At 41.5% G+C, this 23,697-nt stretch overlaps 1 protein-coding gene across 2 annotated transcripts in view; it reads right to left on the bottom strand.

Annotated features, from left to right (window-relative positions):
* Nucleotides 1-4,648: 4,648 nt before the first annotated feature.
* Nucleotides 4,649-23,697, bottom strand: part of SH3BGR (SH3 domain binding glutamate rich protein) — a 61,885-nt gene continuing 42,836 nt past the window's right edge. The window contains exons 4-8 of one of the 2 annotated variants that reach the window (XM_008986711.5): nt 21,316-21,390; nt 20,013-20,105; nt 10,938-10,967; nt 8,308-8,434; nt 4,649-5,062 (exon numbers count right to left, since the gene is read on the bottom strand). In XM_008986711.5, coding sequence (XP_008984959.3) covers nt 8,342-8,434; nt 10,938-10,967; nt 20,013-20,105; nt 21,316-21,390 — 291 coding nt within the window. In that variant the 3' untranslated portion in view covers nt 4,649-5,062; nt 8,308-8,341. The remainder of the gene's footprint in view (nt 5,063-8,307; nt 8,435-10,937; nt 10,968-20,012; nt 20,106-21,315; nt 21,391-23,697) is intronic. The other variant, XM_035283156.3, reaches the window with a different exon arrangement.

Here is a 23,697-nt window from a genome sequence, read left to right as displayed (position 1 = left end):
ATCTCCGGACTTCCGGTTTGGAAAACAGCCAGATGCACTGACACATTTTAAATATTTCCCAACTCAGTTTTTCTACTTCCAAGAAAGTCCTTCCAAAACAAAGTAGTGAAAAGGCCAAGTACCTAGACAACTGTGAAAGGAATGCCTTTGTTAGGATCATAAATATATTTCCAAATATTTGGACATATGTTCTATTCGGACTAAAAGCTTGCAACAGAAAAGGATAATCAGCCCCTTCATAATCAGGGTTCTGTTTTTACTTCTTTGATATGACAGAACACCCTTAGAGGCTAAGAGAAGATTCTGTACCTTTATCAAAATTGTCAATATGCAATCAGTTGTTGACTGACTTTAGGCTCCTTTTGTGTAATGCAAGGATGTGCATTCAAACAATAAATGCACAACATTTTGCCCAAAATAAAGCTATCTTGGATAAAAGCTTTATAAATGATACGCTAATTAATTCACCAGTTGATGAGCAGGGTTTTTATCTGTTTTCCTCCATCTGGTTGACAAACACCTCTTCCCACCTTCGGATGTCAACTAGGAATACCCTGACTCAGCAAGGCCAGGGGACCTCGGGGACAGCTACCCCGTATCAAGAAGCTTGTCTTTTATCACCACCTAGTGGCCATTCTCTATTATTACAATGTACTAGGCCACTAGTACAATGAGGTGGGATGTTTTGTTTCGTTTTTTTCCTTTTGAGAAACGGTCTTGCTCTGTTACTCAGGCTGGAGTGCAGTGGCATGATCAATGGGCTGGGCTGGAGTGGGCTCAAGCAATCCTCCCACTTCAGCCTCCCGAGTAGCTGGAACTACAGGCGCATGCCACCATGCCAGGCTGATTTTTGTATTTTTTGTAGAGACGGGGTATTGCTATGTTGCCCGGGTTGGTCTTGAACTCCTGGCTCCCACCCTGGCCTTCCAAAGTGCTGGGATTACAGGCATGAGTCACCACATCTGGCCCAGGTAAACGAGTTTTGAAAGAAAACATTTGTAGACTGGGCATGGTGGCTCATGTCTATAATCCCACTACTTTGGGAGGCTGACGTGGGCCGATCACCTGAGGTCAGAAGTTTGAGACCAGCCTGGCCAACATAGCGAAATCCCCTCTCTACTAAAAATACAAAACTTATCCGAGCATGGTAGCACACACCTATGATCCCAGCTATTCAGGTGGCTGAGGCAGGAGAATCACTTGAACCTGGGAGGCAGAGGTTGCGGTGAGAGCACCACTGCACTCCCCCCTGGGTGACAGAGCAAGATCCTGACTCCAAAAAAAGAAAAAAGATTGTAAATATTTTTCAAGAATCTTTGCAAGCAATGCAGTTCATTCTCTTCCTACACCCTTCACATTTCATTGAGAAAGCGAAGAACTCAAAGACAACCACAAACCAAAGAAACGTTTCAGTGCAAAGAAACAGGAGGGAGCCCGGGAGGGAGGGAGGCAAAGGAGAGTGTGGTGTTCAGTGGCTGGAAAAAAATACTCTCAAATTTTTGTGTAGTTGCTGTTCTAACTAAAAAAAAAGAAAAGAAAGTTCTTGTGTGTGTTCAGGCCCCCCTTACACTGCTGAAAGATCGTCATGCAATTATTCCATTTCCCTGGTCTCTTCTTGACTTTCCCAAAATGATTTTTGCTTGTTCACTTGGGGTTCTTTGGAGTTATTCTTTTTTACAGATTCGCAATGCCGCTTAGTTTCTAGAAGCTTCCTATATTGAAAAGCACTCAGACGTTTTTAACCGTACCGTCCACATTTGGGATTCTCCTCACTGTGCCACTGGATTACTAACCATGGAAGGTTGGAGGGACCACGGAACTGACAGCATTCTTAGGGTACTCTTGATCTAAGTGATTTTTGCATTTCAATGATACTTTAAAGAAAATGAAACGGGAGCAGATAAAAATACTCTCCTAAGATGTTAATGTACCTGCCTACAGGAAAACAATGTAAGAAAAAATTCATTCTATTTAAATAAGTGGTCTGGATTTTTTTTTTTTTTTTTTAATTTTTTATTGGATTGTAGGTTTTGGGGTACATGAGCAGAGCATGCAAGACAGTTGCATAGGTACACACATGGCAGTGTGCTTTGCTTTTCTTCTCCCCTTCACCCACATTTGGCATTTCTCCCCAGGCTATCCCTCCCCACCTCCCCCTCCCACTGGCCCTCCCCTTTTCCCTCCAATAGACCCCAGTGTTTAGTACTCCCCTTTCTGTGTCCATGTGTTCTCATTTTTCATCACCCACCTATGAGTGAGAATATGCGGTGTTTCATTTTCTGTTCTTGTGTCAGTTTGCTGAGGATGATGTTTTCCAGATTCATCCATGTCCCTACAAACGACACGAACTCATCATTTCTGATTGCTGCATAATATTCCATGGTGTATATGTGCCACATTTTTCCAATCCAGTCTATTATCAATGGGCATTTGGGTTGATTCCAGGTCTTTGCTATTGTAAACAGTGCTGCAATGAACATTCGTGTACATGTGTCCTTATAGTAGAACGATTTATAGTCTTTTGGATATATACCCAGTAATGGGATTGCTGGGTCAAATGGAATTTCTATTTCTAAGGCCTTGAGGAATCGCCACACTGTCTTCCACAATGGTTGAACTAATTTACACTCCCACCAACAGTGTAAAAGTGTTCCTTTTTCTCCACATCCTCTCCAGCATCTGTTGTCTCCAGATTTTTTAATGATCGCCATTCTAACTGGCGTGAGATGGTATCTCAATGTGGTTTTGATTTGCATCTCTCTGATGACCAGTGACGATGAGCATTTTTTCATATGATTGTTGGCCTCATATATGTCTTCTTTCGTAAAGTATCTGTTCATATCCTTTGCCCACTTTTGAATGGGCTTGTTTTTTTCCTGTAAATCTGCTTGAGTTCTTTGTAAATTCTGGATATCAGCCCTTTGTCAGATGGGTAGACTGCGAAAATTTTTTCCCATTCTGTTGGTTGCCGATCCACTCTAGTGACTGTTTCTTTTGCCGTGCAGAAGCTGTGGAGTTTCATTAGGTCCCATTTGTCTATTTTGGCTTTTGTTGCCAATGCTCTTGGTGTTTTGTTCATGAAGTCCTTGCCTACTCCTATGTCCTGGATAGTTTTGCCTAGATTTCCTTCTAGGGTTTTTATGGTGCCAGGTCTTATGTTTAAGTCTTTAGTGGTCTGGATTTTTATCTTTGCTTATTATCAGCATGGATATTTATTTTCATTTTTAAAATATGAGAAATAGTAAGGTGAGTGGATCTCTTGAGGACAGGAGCTCCAGACCAGTCAGGCCAATATGGTGAAACCCCATCTCTACTAAATATACAAAAATTAGCTGGGAGTGGTGGCACTTGCCTGTAATCCCAGCTACTCAGGAGGGTGAGGCAGGAGAATCCCTGGGACCTGGGAGGCAGGGTTGCAGTGAGCTGAGATCGTGCCACTGCACTCCGGCCTGGGCAACAGAGCAATACTCCATTTCAAAAAAAGAGAGAGAGAGAGAAATAGGAGAAAAATTGGCACCTAGCTAAATGTTTCTTCATCTTACTCTATCATGAAAGAGAGAAAAGTCAGCCCTGAGCAACAAGAAGGGTAAGGCCTATTTGTGTAGGAGGCTGTAAAAATTATGCCAGTTTTTTAGATAGGACATAATTTAATGCAATGAAATTAAAAGTAGAAATAAATTTTCAATTATATGAATTTCCATTTTACTATGGCCTTTTGCCTTATCTTAAGCAAAGGGAGAAATGTTTTTAACTCAGACTACTTCAATGATCGAAAACAAAATAACCTAATTCTATTCAAAATGCCTCTTTTTGCTACTAGGGTAACAAGAAAAGAGCCATTTCCCAGAGTTCATGACAGCCACGAGACTTCTGCAACTGTAGAATGCATTCTGAAATGACACCAACAGACTCGGCTGCAAAATTAAGAGGTGGACTCAAGAGGGGAAAGTTTATGCCACTCCAGGTTGAATTGCCATAATTAACATGAAACAGGAAAACAGCACAGTGAGGAGACAGCCCTTCTGACCATACAGAAGCAACGTTTGCTGCAAAAACACAAGGACTCATTCATAGGCAGGGAGGTGGCAGAGTGGGGGGATATCAACAAAATCTTACAAGAAAAAAACATATCTACAGTAAACTGAGGCGGGGCAGGTGAGCAGAGAAATGCTGTCAGACTTACCTGGTGTACAAGTCATTGGCACTGAATCAGCTGCAGGTGAACACACACTCCTGGCCAACAGGAAGAAAAACTACAGGACCCGGCTCCGCAGTCATGGCTACAAATCAGTCAACAGCAGGAGAAACAGAAGCAGCCGCTCCCTTCAGCTCAGAAACACGTAAAAGGCATTGGGTTGCAAATTTCTGTTCTTACCATCATCCCTACACAAGTGGATGATAGAGTTACAGTGAGATGAGGCTTCAAAGATGATGTGCACAGAGTGTGTGTAATAAAAAATACGACATAACGAGACAACCAATGCAATTTGAAGATATGGACCAAATAATCAGTGCGATAAAAGGCATACATCCCAGCACAGACAGAAAAGTGTTGCTGAAGATTTAGACTTATCAACAGACAGGCGGAGATCAGGCACATGCCGCCAGAGACTATAAATAATTAAATGATGCACCTCGGAACAAGGTATTTTCTATTAATCTTTATTCACATGATGGTTCTCCGGAAAGCCCTTCATTCTCAAACCTATTTCTGAGATAAGTGACATGACGCACATTTGAAGAAATACTATTGTTGTGTCACAAAGAGAACTTCCATGTGATGTGAAATCATTTTTTTCAGAGTATTATTAATAAGATGGTCTAGCCATGCAGAGCAAAAAAGAAAAAAAAAATCTTCACAAGCCAAGAATGTCGAAGGTATGCACACACTGTGTTCACATTTCATTTCACCGGATGCAGGAGCTACATCCATGGACATCTAACCAGGTCAGGTAGCACAAGTCCTCAGGGAACCCCAGGCGTGCTAGCTTCAAGCCAAAGTCCTCCGTCGAGTTTGGTTTGTGGAGAGACATTTGAAATGTTGCTTCATAGCTTTCATTTTCTAAAAGAAAAGGCAAATATTAGGGCAAGACTGTTAAAGAATGACACAGAATGTTTACCACAATCTTTACCGCTTAACGTACAATACAGGAAAGTGTTGCCTTTTATTCCATAAACCACTAGTCATCATTTGCTCCCCACTGAAAGAGGAAAGGAAATTTGTCTCAATTTAAACCAAGCCGGGTTTATATCTTTTCTCTGCACAAACACACATCAAGTACCATAAGGAAGTCAATATCTCCAATTATAATTTCCCACTGTGCTTTCATGGAAAATAGGCTGAATTTACAGCGTAGGCCTAGAGGGGGAGCTCTAAAGGGTTCATGGCTATCCCAGCGAAAGGTAGTAAGTGGCAGCCTTTTGGGAGGTAGAATCCAGTCTCATATTGGACATTATTTGCCCTGGGATGCAAACATCAATTTAGATTCTAGATCAGATGTGGCGGCTCAGACTTGTGACTTTGAGACTTTGGGAGGCCATGGTGGGCAGATCACTTGAGCCTATGAGCTCGAGACCAGCCTGGGCAGCATGGTGAAACCCCATCTCTATAAAAAAATACAAAAATTAGCCAGGCATAGCACTGTGTGTCTGTAATCCCAGCTACTCAAAAGACTGAGGTGGGAGGATCACCTGAGACCAGAGAGGTCAGAGCTTCAGTGAGCCATGATCTCACCACTGCACTCCAGCCTGGCTGACAGAGTGAGACCCTATCAAAAAAAAAAAAAAAAAAGATTCTGACTCCAGTTCTCCAACTATGGGAAATGAGAATTCTTTCATAGTTCCATTCATTGCCATGCTCTGTCTAAAATCATCTTTTCAAATAAAATGCATGGATAATCTATGAGCTATGAGATGGGTTTGGTTTCTGGCAGCCAAATGGTTTGCAGAAGACCTGACTCATGCCACATTTTAAAGGTTACTCTCTGCGGGAGTCAGGGGCTGGAAGTTAAGCTGCTGATTGGTTTACTCCTTCACTGTCAGGCATTTTGACCTCATGACAGACTATTAGGGCCTGGATTCCAAACTGGAACCCATCAGAGAAACAGGCAGAATGTGCTAGCCACAGCTGTAACTTGCCTTTTTTACTTTCTTTTTTGGAAACGGCCTATGAAGAAGCCATCTGTCTACATTAAAGACTCTCTTGGCTGTGCCGTTTCACATTCAATATTTCTTTATAATTATAACATTAAGACTGCACAATTTTTAAAGAACTTTCCACATGAGTAAACAGACATGGATTGAAACAGGACCGACGAGTCTGTCACTGTGGGCTCTGCTCTGTTTTGTTGTTTCTGGTATGAGGATAAATATCAGCATCTGTTCATTTCCTACCATTCTTCAGGTGGATCATCTGAAGCTTGCCAGTTTTCCGTTTTTTCAAAAATGAGTCCCAACCCACTCCTTAGAAATGGAATTGTAACCAAGTGACAAGCAGAGGGCCTTAAAGTAGAAGTTTGTGGATCCAGAGCATAAAAGAAACTCCCCGGGGAGACAGCTAATCGTGCGCTACATTCACTCTGTCACTCAAGCAAATGAATGACAAACCTTTATGGCTCAATAACCAGCTGTGATGGCCACTCTCACCAGCTCCAAGATGCCTTAAAAATATATGAAGTGATTTTTTACATTAGCTTTTTATTTGTAAGCCTATTAAGAAGGGATGTTCCCTACTATTCAAATTGGCCTTCGGTGCAAAGAGCATTGCTATTTGTCAGCCAATTTTTAAAGAGCACCAAAGATTTCTTCTTCCTTCTCCAAATAAACCTTTCTATCCACCCTTCTTTGTACAGGCACCAATTTTTATCACAGACCTTAACTGGAGACCTGCCTGGGGAACATGGTGAAGTCATTTTAGGTATCTTTGAGAAGTAAGCTTTTGCTGCCTTATAATTTTAAACTGCTACGGACAATGAAAAATCATTATGTAATTCTTACTGGTTTGGTAAGTGTCGTTCATTTAGAGAATGATGAGTGCATATTCTATCATAATCTCTTGAGAGTAACAGTTGAAAAATCTGTCTTAATTTTTCAGTGGAGGCATAATATGGGAGGGAAAAAGACAAAATTTTTTTTTAACTTAAATGTTTTAAAAAACCCTTATAGCTCCAGAGCAAAACCATAAGCATTGCTGCCCAGAGAATATACTACTGCCTCAAATTCCGTTTCAAGGTCAATCATATTCATAATATAACATGTACCTAGTTAAATGTCAGGTAAAACCAGATCTTTTTATAGCACTTAATGTCTTTTTTTTTTTTTTGGAGACAGAGTCTTACTCTGTCACCCAGGCTGCAGTGCAGTGGTGCAATCTTGGCTCACTACAACCTCCACCTCCCGGGTTCCAGCGATTTTCGTGCCTCGGCCTCCCTAATGCTGGGATTAAAGGTGTGAGCCACTGTGCCCGGCTAATGCACTTAATATATTGAGGGATTTTCAAACATACTGTCCTATCTGCACGGCTCACAATGTTTAAGCATTCATCCATGTCCTCAATATTCATTATTAGAGTCTATTGTCTTTTTAATACTTAATTCACGTCAATTAATATGTGGCACTTATCAAACTAGTAAAAATTACATAATTATTTTCCATCATCAATGGAAGTTTAAAACCACAAGACAGCAAAAGTTCGTTTGTCAAAGATGCCTAAAGGGACTTCACCATGTTCCCTAATGTTTCTAGAGGAGGGTTCTGGTTAATAGAAACGGAAATGGAGCATCAAGCACTTATGACAGCCTGTGGCAGCAGTAACTTTCTCTCATGAATCAACACCAGCTTTGTGATTTTTAAGGTTATAATTTATTGCCATCATTCTGAAACATCAGTAGTCACGCCCTATAGTTGTACACGTGTTCAGTGGAGGGGGTGCAGTTACAGAATGCTGATTAAGGATTGTGATTAACTGGCTGTGTCTTCTCTCAAATAAAGTTTATATAGAGGAAGGGGAGGAAGTAAATACAAAACAAAAGTCTTCCCTGCATCAAAGGTGCACTTTTTCCCAGAAATCCCCCCAGCCATAGCCTTCTGTGCCCTAGTGCACGAGAAACAGACCCACAAAAGGTCAGCAGCACCTCCGCTCCAGAAAGGAGCTAGTCCCCGCTGGTCAGGTGTGCAGACCAGGGCTTTGGAAGGAGACAGACAGCTCTGAATTGGAATTCACTCTCTCCTGTTTCTAAGCAAAAGGTACCACAGATAGCATACAGCATGGTAACTAGCAGGTTTTCAACCACAGAATTCTGTAGCTACCTGGAAAAGCTGAAGAAATGAAGCGTGAAAAGGCCTAGGAATCTTCATCTTCTCCCGGCTCTTCTGCAGCTTCCTCCTCCTCCTCCTCGGCATCCCCTTCCACGCCCTCCATGGCTATTTCCTCCGTCTTATTTTAACAAACATTACAATAATATTAGGAAGGGTAAGGGCCAAGGATACAGTGAGAAAAAGACTGTAAAATGCTGGACTAGAGGTCAGGGCCTCTCACATCCCACCACATAACATACAAACATATACACCACACAAACACACGACACACAAATACACACAACACATAAACATACACACCACATACACAGGACACACAAATACATGCAACACACAAATACAACACACAAGCACACACACCACACAAACACATGCCACACAAATATACCACACATGCCACACAAACACACAAATACACCACGCATGCCACACAAACACATGCCACACATACCCCACACACATCACACACATACTGCCCAAATACACACCACACACACTACAGAAACACACACATGACACACAGCATACACAACCCACTCACACCACCCAAACCACACATCCAGAAACACACACCACATACGTACCACACACAAATACCACACACCACACACATACTGCCCACACATACACCATGCACACCACAGAAACACAACACACAGCACACAACCCCACACACACCACCACCCAAACACACACATCATACACAAACACACACACCACATACATACACACCACATGCCACATATACACCATACCACACAGCACACACCAAACACACATACATCACACCACACACATCACATACACTACACACACATACACATACATCACACATACACCACACCACACATACACACACACCTTCCATACCACATATACACCATACCACACACATCATACACAAACACACACACATACTTCATACACAAATATAAATACATCACACATATTCCACACCACACATCCACACATACCACACATACATACACACACACACACACACACACAAATCATCCTTCTAAATACAGACTCCTCAATTTGGAATGTTGCTTTAGAATGATACCTTAATTCTAAAGGTTTTATCATTTCTCCTCAGCATATAGTCTCCACTCATATTAACAAACTATTCTCATCAAATAACCGTTACAGATTAAGAAGGTAATATATCCAGTTAGAAGAACCAAATACAAAAAGCGTCTCAGCAAATCGAACTTTATCACAAACAGTGAGCTGTTAAATGCACAAGTTGGTTATATTTTCTTGTAACAAGCTAATTTCTTCAAGCAAGAGTTATCAGCAGCCTATACATATAATCTGGAATCTCTTCCAAATTCACAATATGTTTTTATCTTATTTTAAAATTCTACCTTGAAGCTGGCCTAGCAATAGAGAAATGAAAGAAATAATTATAATACATAAATAATTAGAAATCATGGTATAGAACATACTAGAAATAATCTTTAGGTCTAAGAAGAGGAGTTGGTTTGATATGTTAACATTTAAAATAATAACGCAGATCTACACCTACTACCTCCCCAAATACACACACAGTCCATAAAATAAAGAGATTACAAGAGCATTCAACAGAATCTGATTGCGTGTGTGTGTGTGTGTGTGTGTGTGTGTGTGTGTGTGTAGCTAGAGTGGTTATCTCTGGGTAACCAGGGTTAAAAGCTATGTTCATTTTCCTCTTTTATCTGCATTTTTTAATTTTTCTATGAAGATCATGAATTTTGTAATTTTCAAAAGTTAACAGAAGTTCATTTGCGGGGGATTCCTTTTGATGTTTGGAACCATCTGTAATGTTGATGCCCCTGTGCTGAAACATCTAGATGACACACATAACTTAGTAAATTATTCTCCCTCCCCATGTGTTCATAATTTCACGTTAGTTCTCTAGCATTTAGAAGTGATTAATCCAGGTCCAGTGTGGTGGCTCAAGCCTGTAATCCCAGCTCTTTGGGAGGCCGAGGCAGGTGGATCACTTTGGGATCAGGAGTTTGAGACCAGCCTGGCCAACGTGGTGAAACCCCATCTTTACTAAAAACATAAAAATTAGCCAGGCGTGGTGGTGTATGCCTGTAATCCCAGCTACTCAGGAGGTTGAGACAGGAAAATCACTTGAACCCAGGAGCTGGAGGTTGCAGTGAGCTGAGATCACACCACTGCACTCTAGCCTGGGCAACAGAGTGAGACCCTATCTCAAAAAAATTAAAAATGAACAACAAAAAAACAAAGTAATCCAAAGATGTCCAAAACATAAACATAGGAATCCCTCCCTCAATGAAAACACCACTAACCACCATGCAGGAGCAGGTATCTCCAGCCAGTGCCCTGGCCCAGCCTGGCCTGACATCAGTGAGAAACCACCAAAGACACCTTCACCCGAGGGGGCTCAGAATAGGGTCCGCAGCCAAGCCCTGTTTATCTCTCCACCTCCCTCGGACGAACTTATCTCCAACTGACTTCCCTTCTCAGCAGGCTAAAGGAGGATTTTCTGGATGTGTGGGTTGCATCCTCTCTTACGTTATTAAGAACATGCTGAAAGCCACAATCCTCCCACCTAAAAGATGTTTTTATTAAGCTGTTTAAGCACAGCTGTTGAAGATGGTAGACCATACCTCTTCTGTGGCTGTCTCTCCTTCTTCTTCCTTACGTCCATAAATCAAAATTAAAGAAAAAAACATAATTCAAGTAAATTTGAAGTTGAATCTGAAACTCAAGCAAACTAGAATAAAATATAAGCTAATAAAAATGAACAACACATTAGTTTATCCATAAAATACATAAATAGCAAAGATATGCTAGCTGGGTGATCCCTACTTATTTCATACATTATATTTCAAGCTCTTAAAATAATTGTGAGAGTAAAGACAGTTTCCCATCATTTGTACTCCTGAGAAAATGTAATTGATTATTAAAACTGCTTAGTAATACATTCAATTCTATTTCCAAAGCATACCAAAGATTGATAGTGCTACCTAGCGAAATTCAGACCATATGCAAGCAATTCACAAATTTGAACAAAAATGTCTTTTCTGACTTTATGCCCTTATAACTAAATTTACTTCAGGTTTGAGCAAATTAATAAAATAGGTCAAAACTTTTCCTCTATGAGAACAAAATGGTAATATTTCTGGATCACATAGTAAATACTGATTTCTCGGTAAAGAAAGAAACTTGCAAGGTAAGAACGGGTGGGGTCACCCAAGGCTCAAATAGGTGTCTATTGTATAAACCACCAACTCACTGGAATTTCTATTTCCTCCAGATCAAAGCAAGAGAACCAGGTTATATCTCCTAAATATGCCTCTGAGAAGAAAACAAAAGCTTTTCCATCCCTTCCCAGAATGGTCCAATAAGCCTCCCTGGAGCCAGAGTGCCACAGTTTCTTTAATCAAATAGAGAGATGTGGTTCTTAAGGGCAGTCCCTAAAAATTCCCAATGCCTCGCAACTCAGGCAGTGACCTCAGGGAATCATCGACAGGGGGCACTGAACGTGATCTTTCGGTCATATACATTCTCCACCCAGCACCATGTTTAGACAGATGAGGACACTGAGGCCACACAGGTAAGTCATTTGCCAAAAGCCAAAGGTCACAGGACAAGGAGTCAACACAATCAGGACTCACTGCAAGTCTACTGATTCCTAATTAAGTTTCTTCTTACACTGCCAGGCTGCCTCTCAAGATTAACAATGGAAAAATCAAAATCACAGAAGGTGGCAGAGTGCAATGACTCATGCCTGTAATCCCAGCGCTCTGGAAGGCCAAGATGGGAAGATCACTTGAGATCAGGAGTTCAAGACCAGCCTGGGCAACATAGCAAGACACCCTCCCCCATCTCTACAAAACATGTTAAAAATTAGCCAGGTATCCAGAGGCAGAAGCAGGAGGATCACTTGAGCCCAGGAATTTGAGGCTGCAGTGAGCTCTGACTGTACCACTGCACTCCAGCCTGGGAGACAGAATAAGACCCTGTCTATAAAATAAGATTTTAAAAACCACAGAAGGCAAGTTATAGATAATCCAACACACTCCCACATCTCCTGGCCCAACATCATGTTTTTAGCCATTTCCAGAACAACACCTTCATATTTCTGAGACTGGCACTGAACTTGAAAGCTTGACAGTGCTGGCCAGGTCTGAATCAGGCCAAGAGGATATTTTTCAGCACTAGGAATCTTCAAACTAATCTCTACGTTAACCGCCACCGGTGACACCCCGAGTTTTGGCACTCGAATGTGCAGAAGAGTCTGACACTTGTTGCAAAATCCAGGTGTTGCTTTCACAGTGACGTGTTGATCGTGCCTCTTGAATCCTGCCTAATCCTGCCCATGTCCCGCCCCTCCTCCGCCATGACTGCCATCTTTGCTCACTGGGTTGCTGAAGGAAGCTCCTAAGGAGTGATTATCCCCCTTCTTGCCTTTCTCATCTGCAATCTGTGCTCCAGACTGCAGCCAGAGAGACCATTCCTAAGAGCAACCCACCTACTGCGCTACCCTCACCTTCAGAAACTCCATCTCCTCAAGATGCTCTACCCTCCTGACAGGGCTTGGCTTGTCGCCACCCAAATCTCACCTCGAACTGCAATAATCCCCACGTGTCAAGGGTGGGGCCAGGCGGAGATAACTGAATCATGGGGGTTCCCCCATACTGTTCTTGTGGTGGTGAATAAGAGCTGATTGTTTTGTAAATGGGAGTTCCCCTGCACAAGCCCTCTCGTTTGACACCATGTAAGGCGTACCTTTGTTTCTCCTTTGCCTTCTGCCATGATTGGGAGGCCTCCCCAGCCATGTGGAACTGTGAGTCTATGAAACCTCTTTCCTTTATAAATTATGCAGTCTCAGGTATGTCTTCATTAGCAGTGTGAGAAGAGACTAACACGCCTCCTTAGAAAAGTGAAAAGGCCGTCTGGCTCTGCGTGCCCCTCGGCCTCATCCCGCATCACTCTACTCCGGCCATCCTGAGCCACATGCAATTTTCTCACACTGGCCACACCTTCCAGGATATGCTCAAGACATTTCCAAGGAGACTTTCCTAACCCACAAGGCTGAGTTAAGGACCTTCTCATTTGCTCCCATAATCATAAATTTACTTACCTGTCTCCCTCACTAGCCTGTGTGTTTAGGGGTATAACCTGTGTCTTATTCATTTTTGGATCTCTGGGAAACGTCTCTGGGAAACGTCTGGCCACTCCAGGCCACTGTCTGGAGCCAGCAAACAAACTCAATAAATATGTGTTCATGATTGGACAGAGGAACACTTGAAATCTGTTAGTAACTCTTTGGATCTCAAAGAACATTAATTTCTTCTTCTTTACATAGGATCAGATTAAAATTCATTATATGTAGCATAGAATTACTGATTATGTAGAGTTTTACATTCTTCTGAATCCAATTATTTTTATTAACTATATTCAGCTGAAACAAATGAATTAACCAGATACACACTATTAAAAATAAGGTCAACCGTAGAGCTAGCCTGGGGGGCAGTAGGAAGTCTTATAGGAACATAAGTTTCAACTTTCATAGTTAGCTAGCAAAACTACAGAGGAACCTCCTAGAACTCTTTTTTTTTTTTTTTTTTTTGAGATGAAGTTTTGCTCTTGTTGCCCAGACTAGAGTGCAATGGCACAATCTCAGTTCACTGCATCTTCTGCCTCCTGGGTTCAAGCAATTCTCCTTCCTCAGCCTCTCGAGTAGCTGGGATTATAGGTGCCCGCCACCACACCCAGCTAATTTTTTGTATTTTTAGTAGAGACGGGGTTCCACCATGCTGGCCAGGCTGGTCTCAAACTCCTGACCTTCAGGTGATTCACCCACCTCAGCCTCCCGAAGTGCTGGGAGCACAAGTGTGAGACACTACGCCCAGCCCCTAGCACTCTTTATCAACATTTTAATTGACCTTAATTTCTTGAAAGATATGCTAAGCAGGGAAAGTGATTGCTCAGAGAATGTATAAAAATACTTAGCCTCGAAAGGACAAGTAAGCTTGGAAGAACTTTGCATATTACCATCACACGCTCTCCTGGAACATAAGCCCCGCAGGAGCAGCGACTCAGTCACTTTCCTTGCTCCCTCCACAGTTTGTGGAATCCTGCCTGGCATGTGGCAGCACTCAATGTGTCCATAAAATGCTGAATGAATGCACTTATGTAACGTTCCTCCAGCTCAGCTTCAAATCCCCCTTAGAATGAGGTGCGATATATTTGTTTTAAAAATAATGGCTGGGTGTGGTAGCACATGCCTGTAAACCTAACAGTTTAGGAGGCTGAGGAGGGAGGATCACTTGAGGCCAGAAGTTTGAGACCGGCCTGGTCAACACAGCAAGACCCCATCTCTACAAAAAATGTAAAAATTAGGTGGGTGTGGTGGCCTGCATGTATGTCCCAGCTACTCAGGAGGCTGATGTGCAAGGATAACTCAAGCCCACTATGATTGGGCCACTGTACTCGAGCCTGGGTGATAGAATAAGACACTGTCTCTAAAAATGTAAAAGGCTGGGTACAGTGGCTCACACTTGTAATCCCAGTACTTTAGTAGGCTGAGGCAGGTGGATCATGAAGTCAGGAGTTCGAGACCAGCATGGCCAACACAGTGAAACCCTGTCTCTACTAAAAATATAAAAATTAGCTGGGCATGATGGTGGGCGCCTGTAATCCTAGCTACTCGGGAGACTGAGGCACAAGAATCGCTTGAACCCAGGAGGTGGAGGTTGCAGTGAGCCAAGATCGTGCCACTGCATTCCAGCCTGGGCAACAGAGCAAGACTCTGTCTCGGAAAAATAAATAAATAAAAAAATAAAATAAACCAAAATAAATAAATAAAAATAATTTAACTTCCAACCTTGGCTCATAGAATTATAAAGTATTGGAATTAGGCAGATCTTTAAGGTCATTATGTAAAATGCTTGAATTGACTTTCATGGTTGGCAAGTAATTCTATTCACAAAGCATTTTTTTAAGATATTTATAATCACCGGGTCAATTAAGCCAAGATCTCACATAATTATCATTTGAGGAAGCATACACCTTAAAGTAATTTCACCTTGTTTTTCAGAGAAAGCCAGAAGAAAGAAACCTCAGAAGTGGGAAGTCTTAGAACCTTCCACAGCAGCTATTTTTGTTGAAAACTTGGCCAGAAAAGCAGACTGCAGAGGTGGCACGTGGCCAGAACTATGGACAGGTGTCAGTGGTGTTGAGTGCCAGGCAGCGTTCACTGGGGACAGGTGGCAGGCGAGGGGATAGCAAAGGGCTGGCCCAGCATGACCTGCAAGGGCAGCCAGCCTCAGAGCAGCTGGAGAGGAGAGGACAGAGGCAGAGTCCTCTTGAGCTTCAGGCACTCCAGGGACCCAGCCTGAGAGACCAGTGACTCCTCCCACAAACCTATACCAATTTTTGCCCCTTGCAACTTTTCTCAAGACTGCTATTGGAGGAAGCCAAGAGGGGTGATGACAGTCCATAATCATGTCTGTCAAGCAAGGGCCCTATGACTTTCAGACAGGATGACAGGATTGACAAAACATACAATTTTAAATAACTGTACATCAAAAAAACAAACCAAGCCTGCACAAGGTGCCAACACTTCCAGTATTTTCTAAAGTTCTCATGATGTCCCAGCCTGCAATTTGTTTCTTAGAGAATGCCCAGAAGCTGAACTGACTTTCTGTTTTCCTCCTCTACTCCTGAGGCAACGGTTCCTTAGTCCCTCACCCCTCCCCTGGGTCATCAGGCCAGCAGGCTCCACGAATCCCCCTATTTCCTAAAGTTGCAGGTAAGATCTTCCTAGGGATGAAGGAATGGTCTTTCCAGTGTTCACCCTCCTGACCTCCCAAGTCCTCCTGCCTCAATCCATTATCAAGGAGAACTGACACGTTGGCATCTTGTGTTTAAGAACCCTGGAGGTTGGGGAGGTGGTCATATCATTAAAGAAGATAGCGGCTTTTGTTTCCATTTCTGTTGATTGTTTTAATCCATGTCAAACATTAGGTAAATATTCCTTTCCAATAAACGGAACTGTAGGAGTGCCTGTAAGTGTGTGTTGAGTGTGCATGTTTAATAGCGGAGATCAGACGAGCATGCCCCTGACGTAGGCATTTACCTGGTTTATCCCTCAACATTGCCGGGAGCTGGAGAAAGGTTTCGCTTGCTTTGTGTTCTCAGTGCACACATTACAATTGTTTTTAACACACAAATGAAGGCATGTTTTTAAAAAAGGTAGAAACTTGGTCTGGTTTGTCATCTAGTTACAGAAATGCACCAATGAGTTGCATTTCTGGTTTCATTATTGTACTGAGGCCAGATGAGATGTCAACCCTTGGGGAAACTGGGTGAAGGGCACCCAAGACTCTATTATTTTTTAAACTTCCTGTGAGTCTATAGTTACTTCAGAATAAAATGTTTAAAACTGTGTTTTTTCCTTCTCATAAGCATGGCTGAAAGCCAGGATGTGAATTGTGACTTGTTCGTGCTACACAAAGCTGAGCGGGTGGAGAGGTCGGAGTAAGAGTTATTTTCTCTTCCCACACGCCACCTATTTGTTCAGGCTTTCCACCCCTCAGGAAGAAAGTGTAGGCTTGGTTTTCAAAACCCGAGGCTAATAGAGGTGATAAAGCTAGGTGGTCTCTGAAAAAAAAGAGCTTGGGGCTCAAGCTTGGAATTAGCAAGACAGAGGTGGCCAGACTGGGAAGGAAAGAAGGGTTTTCCAGGAGAGATACTGTCCAGGCCCTGCTCACACACAGAAACAGAGTCAGGGACTGCTGGGGCATTTCAGTAGCACCAGTCACTCTGCACAGGCAGCAGCGTCCACGGTCAGAAGGCCAGCAATGTGAGAGGCCGGTCTGTGTCCAGCCAGAGCAGAGGGCCTGGCCCGTGCCAAAAGACAGACAGCAGAAAACACCACCACAGACAAATAACCAGCACCCATTCCCTGCTGTGTCCCCAGATGGCTGTGAGACCCTCAGGAGGACAGGGTCTTCAAAACACCCCCACCCAGCTGGAAGCTTCTGCAAGCCATGAGGTGGGGACATGGAGCAGAGAGAGGGACTTTAAAGAAATAAAGGAAGGTGACATTCCTTGCCCGGAAGTCTCAGGAACCAAATGTGGACCCACTAATATTCTAAACATTATATCCACCACAGCATGTTGGTTGAGGAGGGAAGCCCAGGGGAGAGCCACTGTCTAACCACAGTGAGCCAAGAGGAGAAAAAGAAGTCACCTCAAGATGCTGTCAACAGAGCCAGGAGTTGTAAAGCCTTGGATTTATCTGAGGTGTCATACTTACATGAAACTACTAGGATGTGTCTTGTGTTTTCAAAATCAATGTTCAAAACACACAGAACTCCCCCTTGTCTTTCTGACTCCATAGCAGCCTATCTATGCCCGGGGTGCCCTGGGAGGAGTGATGCCCTTACAAATAGCCCACGATATCCTCCCATCTCAGCTTTTTTTTTTTTTTTTTTTTAAGATGGGGGTCTGACTCTATCACCCAGGCTGGAGTGCAGTGGTGCATTCTTAGTTCACTGCAACCTCTGCCTCCTGGATTGAAACAATCCTCCCACCTCAGCTTCCCAAATAGCTGGGACTATAGGCGTGTACCACGACACCCAGCTTATTTTTGAATTTTTAGTAGCGACAGGGCTTTACCATGTTGGCCAGGCCGGTCTCAAACTCGTGACCTCAAGTGATCTGCCCACCTCGGCCTTCCAAAGTGCAGGGATTATAGGTGTGAGCCACGCCCCAGTCCCATCTCAGCTTTTAACAACAAACCAAAGACCATCAAAACAAGTCAGTAGGTTCTTGAAGCACAAAATGCAAGCATTCTAAATATCTAAGTAGTGTTTGTCTCCTTTTTAACTTTTAACGTTCAGCCTATTTCCACATATGCTCATGAAGGTTAATCATGTTTTCACACCATTTTTAATCAGTTTACTGACAACCATGCGGGGGTTTTCTCATTTAACTGAATTAAAGTAAAAGAGCAGGTGTTGGTTTTCAAACGGAAAAAGTCCGAATCCATCTTTCTGTAGAATAAATAGTGTTAAAGAGTTGAAAAGGGAGTTTGATAATAAGATGTTAGTAATATATCCATCTAAAATAAAAATATGTTTCACTTATGGTCATTTCTTCATCATAGCCCACACAACAATAACAAAAATGATTTTTTAATTTCCATCAGGATTCACAAGATTGTAATTTACTTTGTCAAGGACTCACAATTTTAAAAAGTAGTAACAAAGAGAACGTCCAAGCTGGGTGACTCCTCACTTCATAGAACTAACCAACCCCAGTGCCTGAGAAGCTGGAGCAAAGCCCACCCTGGCTACAGGAGGCAGGATCTGATTATATAAATGCTGCCTTCCTTCTGGTCTCATGGGAGAAAGGGGCTAGGTGCAATGCTTTTCATCTTTGTCTCCGTCTTAAAAGAAGCAAACTCAACATCTAAGTATTAATCAATATGACTGTAAGGGTACATCAGGCAACTCATGCAAAGTTCAAATTGTGAAACAGATATTTTTTAATTAAAAGATAATGAAATTCTCACTATATTTAATTCTTAAAGTATTATTTAGGCTGCCATGAGACACCATCTAACTTTTAGGTTAAGATTGAAGATTTGTCTTTCTTTAAAACAAAAACTTCAGAATTGTAGTATCGACATTTTGAAATAGCAGTCTACTTCAAATATAAGTCTATTATATAGCAGGGAATTTCCTGCCCTAGCCCCTCCTAATTTAAATTCTTTAATGTAAAGACAAATCAACGCCTAGCCCAACACCTCTTTTTCCATAGTGTGGATGGGGGGCTCTTAGCCCTTTTCTAGCTACATTCTATCGCCGAATGAGAGTCCAACTCACATAAAAGCTCTCGCACCTCTCCTGGAATACATAAATTAGTAAATCATCAGAGTTTAAAAAACAGTCTTTGCTACAACTGACCCAGTGGAGAAGCCCTCTGAGATTCTGCTCCAAGGAGGCCCAGACCCATGCTTGCACCCCATTCCCAGCCCCACCAGGCTCCTTCCTTGGCACCTGGCTTCCCAGCACGTTTTCAGAACTCCTTGAATAAGTGGCCCATCCCACCCCGCATCATCTCAGCTTGGCACTCACAGAACCACAGTCTCCCCCCAACATTGCCCACTCCTTATCCGCTGCTTCTACATGGGAACCCCTTTAGAATTAATAGTGTGACTTCACCAGGATCTGCTATTTCCCTAACTGAACCTACATTAACTGAGTGTCAGTTTCCCTCCCCAAGGAGTGGCTGTTATCTTCAAGTTCCTGTTGTCTTCCCCCAGATATACTGCACCCCCTTAGCTCTGTTTCCCCACTGGGCAGGGCTCCTGGGTAGGTGTCTGTTGTTAATCATGACCAAGCAGAAAGGTCCCTAGTTTATAAAGAGCATGCACCTAACCTAGCCATAACAACACCACAGCAAACTCTCCGAGCCTTGACTAGCCGGCTCCCTCCAGGCCCAGGTTCAGGCTCCTTCCTTTGTCTTCCCTTTAAACCTCTCTGCACCGGGACCCCGAAGCTTAACACATCAGTGGAAACTACCTGCTTCCTCCCTGGCTGAACTCTCAGCTCCTCACTCTTTCTCATTGCTTGTGCCCAGAGTCAAGTTGTACAAGCCCTGTCAAAGTCTCTACTGAACGGCAGTGAATCCAGTCAAAGTGCTGTGAACAAGTGAACACTCACATTCTTCTCCCGGGCTTCAGAGAGATTGCCCGCATCTTCATTGCCCCCTTTTTGTGCCTCAGTTTCTTCACCTTCTTCAGTCTTCTCTGATCCCTGGTCACAAAGGAAACCCAGGATATGAGCTCCCCACAAAAAAAAAAAAAAAAAATAGGCCACACATCCTGTGGCTTTCTTATTTAGACACGTGGTATATAAATGAAGCAAACAAACTGCCCATTCATTAGGTCACTTAGCAACTAGAGCACAGGATCTCTAAACCACAAAATGTTGACTGGGATAAGTCAAAGATTCAACCTATGTGCACTGCAGGGCAACAAACTGTCTAAGTGAGGAGTTTCAATTCACCCACTTCAGGCTGATGAGGAGAAATTCAGAGAATTCTTTCTTTACAGAGTGTTTTCTATCACTTGTATGGAGGGAGGCTTTTAATTTTGGAGATTAAAGATTAAGAAGATAAATAAGGTAGACAGATAAAGTAGACAGGTAAACATACATAGATGGATATATGGATGGATGCTTGGATGGATGGATGGATGGATGATGTAGAGAGACAGATATGTAAACAAACATATGGATGGAAGGATGAATAGGTGGATGAATGGACAGATGGATAGGCAGGTAGGCAGACAAACGGATGGATGGATGGATGGATAGATGGATGATGATATGGTTAGGCTTTGTGTCCCCACTCAAATCTCATCTTGAATTATAATTCCTATAATCACCATAATCCCCACATGTCAAGAGAGACCAGTGGAGGTAACTGAATCATGGGGCAGTTTCCCCCATGCTGTTCTTGTGATAGTGAGTGAGTTCCGACGAGATCTGATGTTTTTATAAGAGGTTCTTCCCTCTTCATTTGGCATTCTCCTTCCTGCTACCTTGTGAAGAAGGTGCCTTGCTTCCCCTTCCCCTTCCATCATGATTGTAAGTTTCCTGAGGCTTCCCCAGTCATGCTGAACTGAGAGTCAACTAAACCTCTTTCCTTTATAAATTACCCTGTCTTGGGCAGTTCTTTATAGCAGTATGAAAGTAGACTAATACAGATGGATAGTTAATAGATAGATGACAGATGGATGGGATACAGATGGATAGGTAATAGATAGATGACGGATGGGTAGATGGGGAGGAGAGAGAGAGAGAAAGCGAGAAAGAGAGACAGAGAGAGAGAGAGAGAGAGAGAGAGAGAGAGAGAGAGAGTGTGTGTGTGTGTGTTTAGGACCAGGTAGACATTCTTGAGGAAAGAGACACTCTTGAGGAAACTGACATGGGGAATATGGCTCAAGACACACTCAGTGCTTACCTCTGTGGTGCTGGGTGCCTCTCCCACTACATCACCATTGGGAAGGGACGATGCTTCCTCGGGTGATTTTGTCACCTGCAATGTAAAGTGAAAGTGTTTGAGAATTTTCTTGAGGACAATAGCTTGCATTGCAATGTCTTAAGTATTCAAACTGCATTTGTCTTCATCCTTCATTTTATCTTCACTAAGTAGGGAGGGCAGTCATTACCACCCACACTTCAGAGACAGGAAAATAAAGGCAGAAAATGTCACACTGTGAGTTAGGGGAAGAACTAGGTCTACACCTCCTCCCTGATGCTCTTTTAATTTACAAAATGGGTCCCAGCCTTTTAAAATATCAGGATATTTTTTACTACAGAGGCACTGCAAGCTTGTGGGAGCAAATTAAGCCATATGCACACCCTCCAATCCCACCCTCCTGTGATAATCAGTATTAAAAATGTGATAGGGTACCTCTGTATCCTAATACATAAAGGCTATTTTAGGGTGGAATTGGTTGTCATTTTTCTTACGTTTTTGTGGTTTTGAAACAGAAATAGGAACACAGTATGCACGACTTCACTTCTGGCCCAATGTACCATGGACATTTGTCCAGGTTAATTCATATGTTCCTATTGAATCATTCTTTTTAACATCTGCTACATATTAAATATATAATAATTTATTCAAGCATTCCCCAGTCAATGCGTGTTCTGAATGTCTGTATGTTTCTTCCACTACAAACAACACCATACTAAACTGAATAAAATGGTGAGGTTATTCTTACTCATTTTCAAAAAGGTGGCAGCAATTCATATCCCCACAGCAATATATGAATGTCCCCTTCTCCTTTATCCCATAACCAGTGAAGAAGTTTGTTATTTCTAATGTTTACTAATACGTTGAGGAGAAAATAGAATTTCATTTTTTTGTTTCATTTATATGTTTCTCATTATCGGAAATAGGGCATATTTTTCATAAATTTTTAGCTATTGCTATTTCCTCCTCAGATAACTGTCTTCATAGGTTTCGCCCATTTTATTTTGTTTTTTTTTGTAGACATTCAGTAAATGCACTGATCACTTTTCCTTGAGTTGTTTGTCCTTTATTATCAATTTTTAGAGTATCTTTCTATATTAGAAATTTTAGCCCTTTGTCATGTTACAAATGTTTTTCTCCAGTCTATAGTTTTACAGATTTTTGTCGTACTTTTTTTAGTCTTTATATAAACAAATGTATCTACTTTTTATTTTCTAAAATATACTTCTATCACTTTATATCATTATTAATATCTAGAGCTTTAATCCATCTGGAATTTACTTTAGCATACGATGTAGAGTTGATGTCTACATTTGCTTTCTTCCAAATAGATGCAAATTATGCCTATATTATATATAAACCATCATTTCTCATTGAATTAAGATTATATATTTGCCATCTATTTATATATATAAGAATTACTGTTTCTATACTATCCTATATATAAATACTGATACAAATTAAAATTAAAATATTTTATATAAACTTATATAAATACATTTCTCAAATATACATATAAATATGTATTAGTTCCAAGGCCAATAAACTACTACTTTCATCACTGTATATTATAGGGCAGCTTATAGGGCATATTTTAATATCTGGAAAGTCAAGTTGTTACACAAAGTGTTTTTCAAAATTTTCTTGGCTCCTCTCAGACATTTGTTATTCTGAATACATTTTAAGATAATGTTTCTTAGTTCCAAAAGTTAAAAAATAGGATTCTGATTTAAATAGCACTAAACATTTAGAAATTTAGAAATTTTCATTCCTTATTGTCAAATCATTCCAACCAGGAACACTGCAGGTTTTTTCTTCAATATTTGTTAGTATCCTTCAGAATAAAATTAATTTGTTCTTCACAGAGGCCCTGTAAGTTTCTTGATAAATTTATTCCTAAACATTTGATAGACTGTTATCACTATCATTAATGGGATATTTTTCCTTCTTATGTTTTAACATACTACTTATAATTATTGATGTAAACAAAACCTACAAATGTTTGCATATTTTTCTTTCATCTAGAAACTTAATAAACTATCTTATCAATTCTAATGAATTTCACTGGAGTTTTAAAAATTTCTAGGCATGCAATTATATCATATGCAAATGAAGATAATTTTTAAATTTTATCTATGTCATATACATAAGACTTATTACATGTTATTACATTATTACAATAACTACAGCTCTTAAAACAATGCTTAATAATTTGGTGATGACAGGCATGCCTATCTTGCTTCTAATTTTAATACAAATGCTTTGGTATTGCATGGTTCATTATGATACTTATAATTACCTTCTGATAAATGTATTTTATATCTGAAATTGTTTCCTTCTACTTATATTTTAATCCATTCTTAA

The sequence above is a fragment of the Callithrix jacchus genome, chromosome 21, assembly GCF_049354715.1.
Source record: "Callithrix jacchus isolate 240 chromosome 21, calJac240_pri, whole genome shotgun sequence".
NCBI classification, from domain to species: Eukaryota; Metazoa; Chordata; class Mammalia; order Primates; family Cebidae; genus Callithrix; species Callithrix jacchus.
The sequence above is the reverse complement of the archived record's forward strand: the minus strand, read 5'-3'. Positions and strand labels throughout refer to the sequence as shown.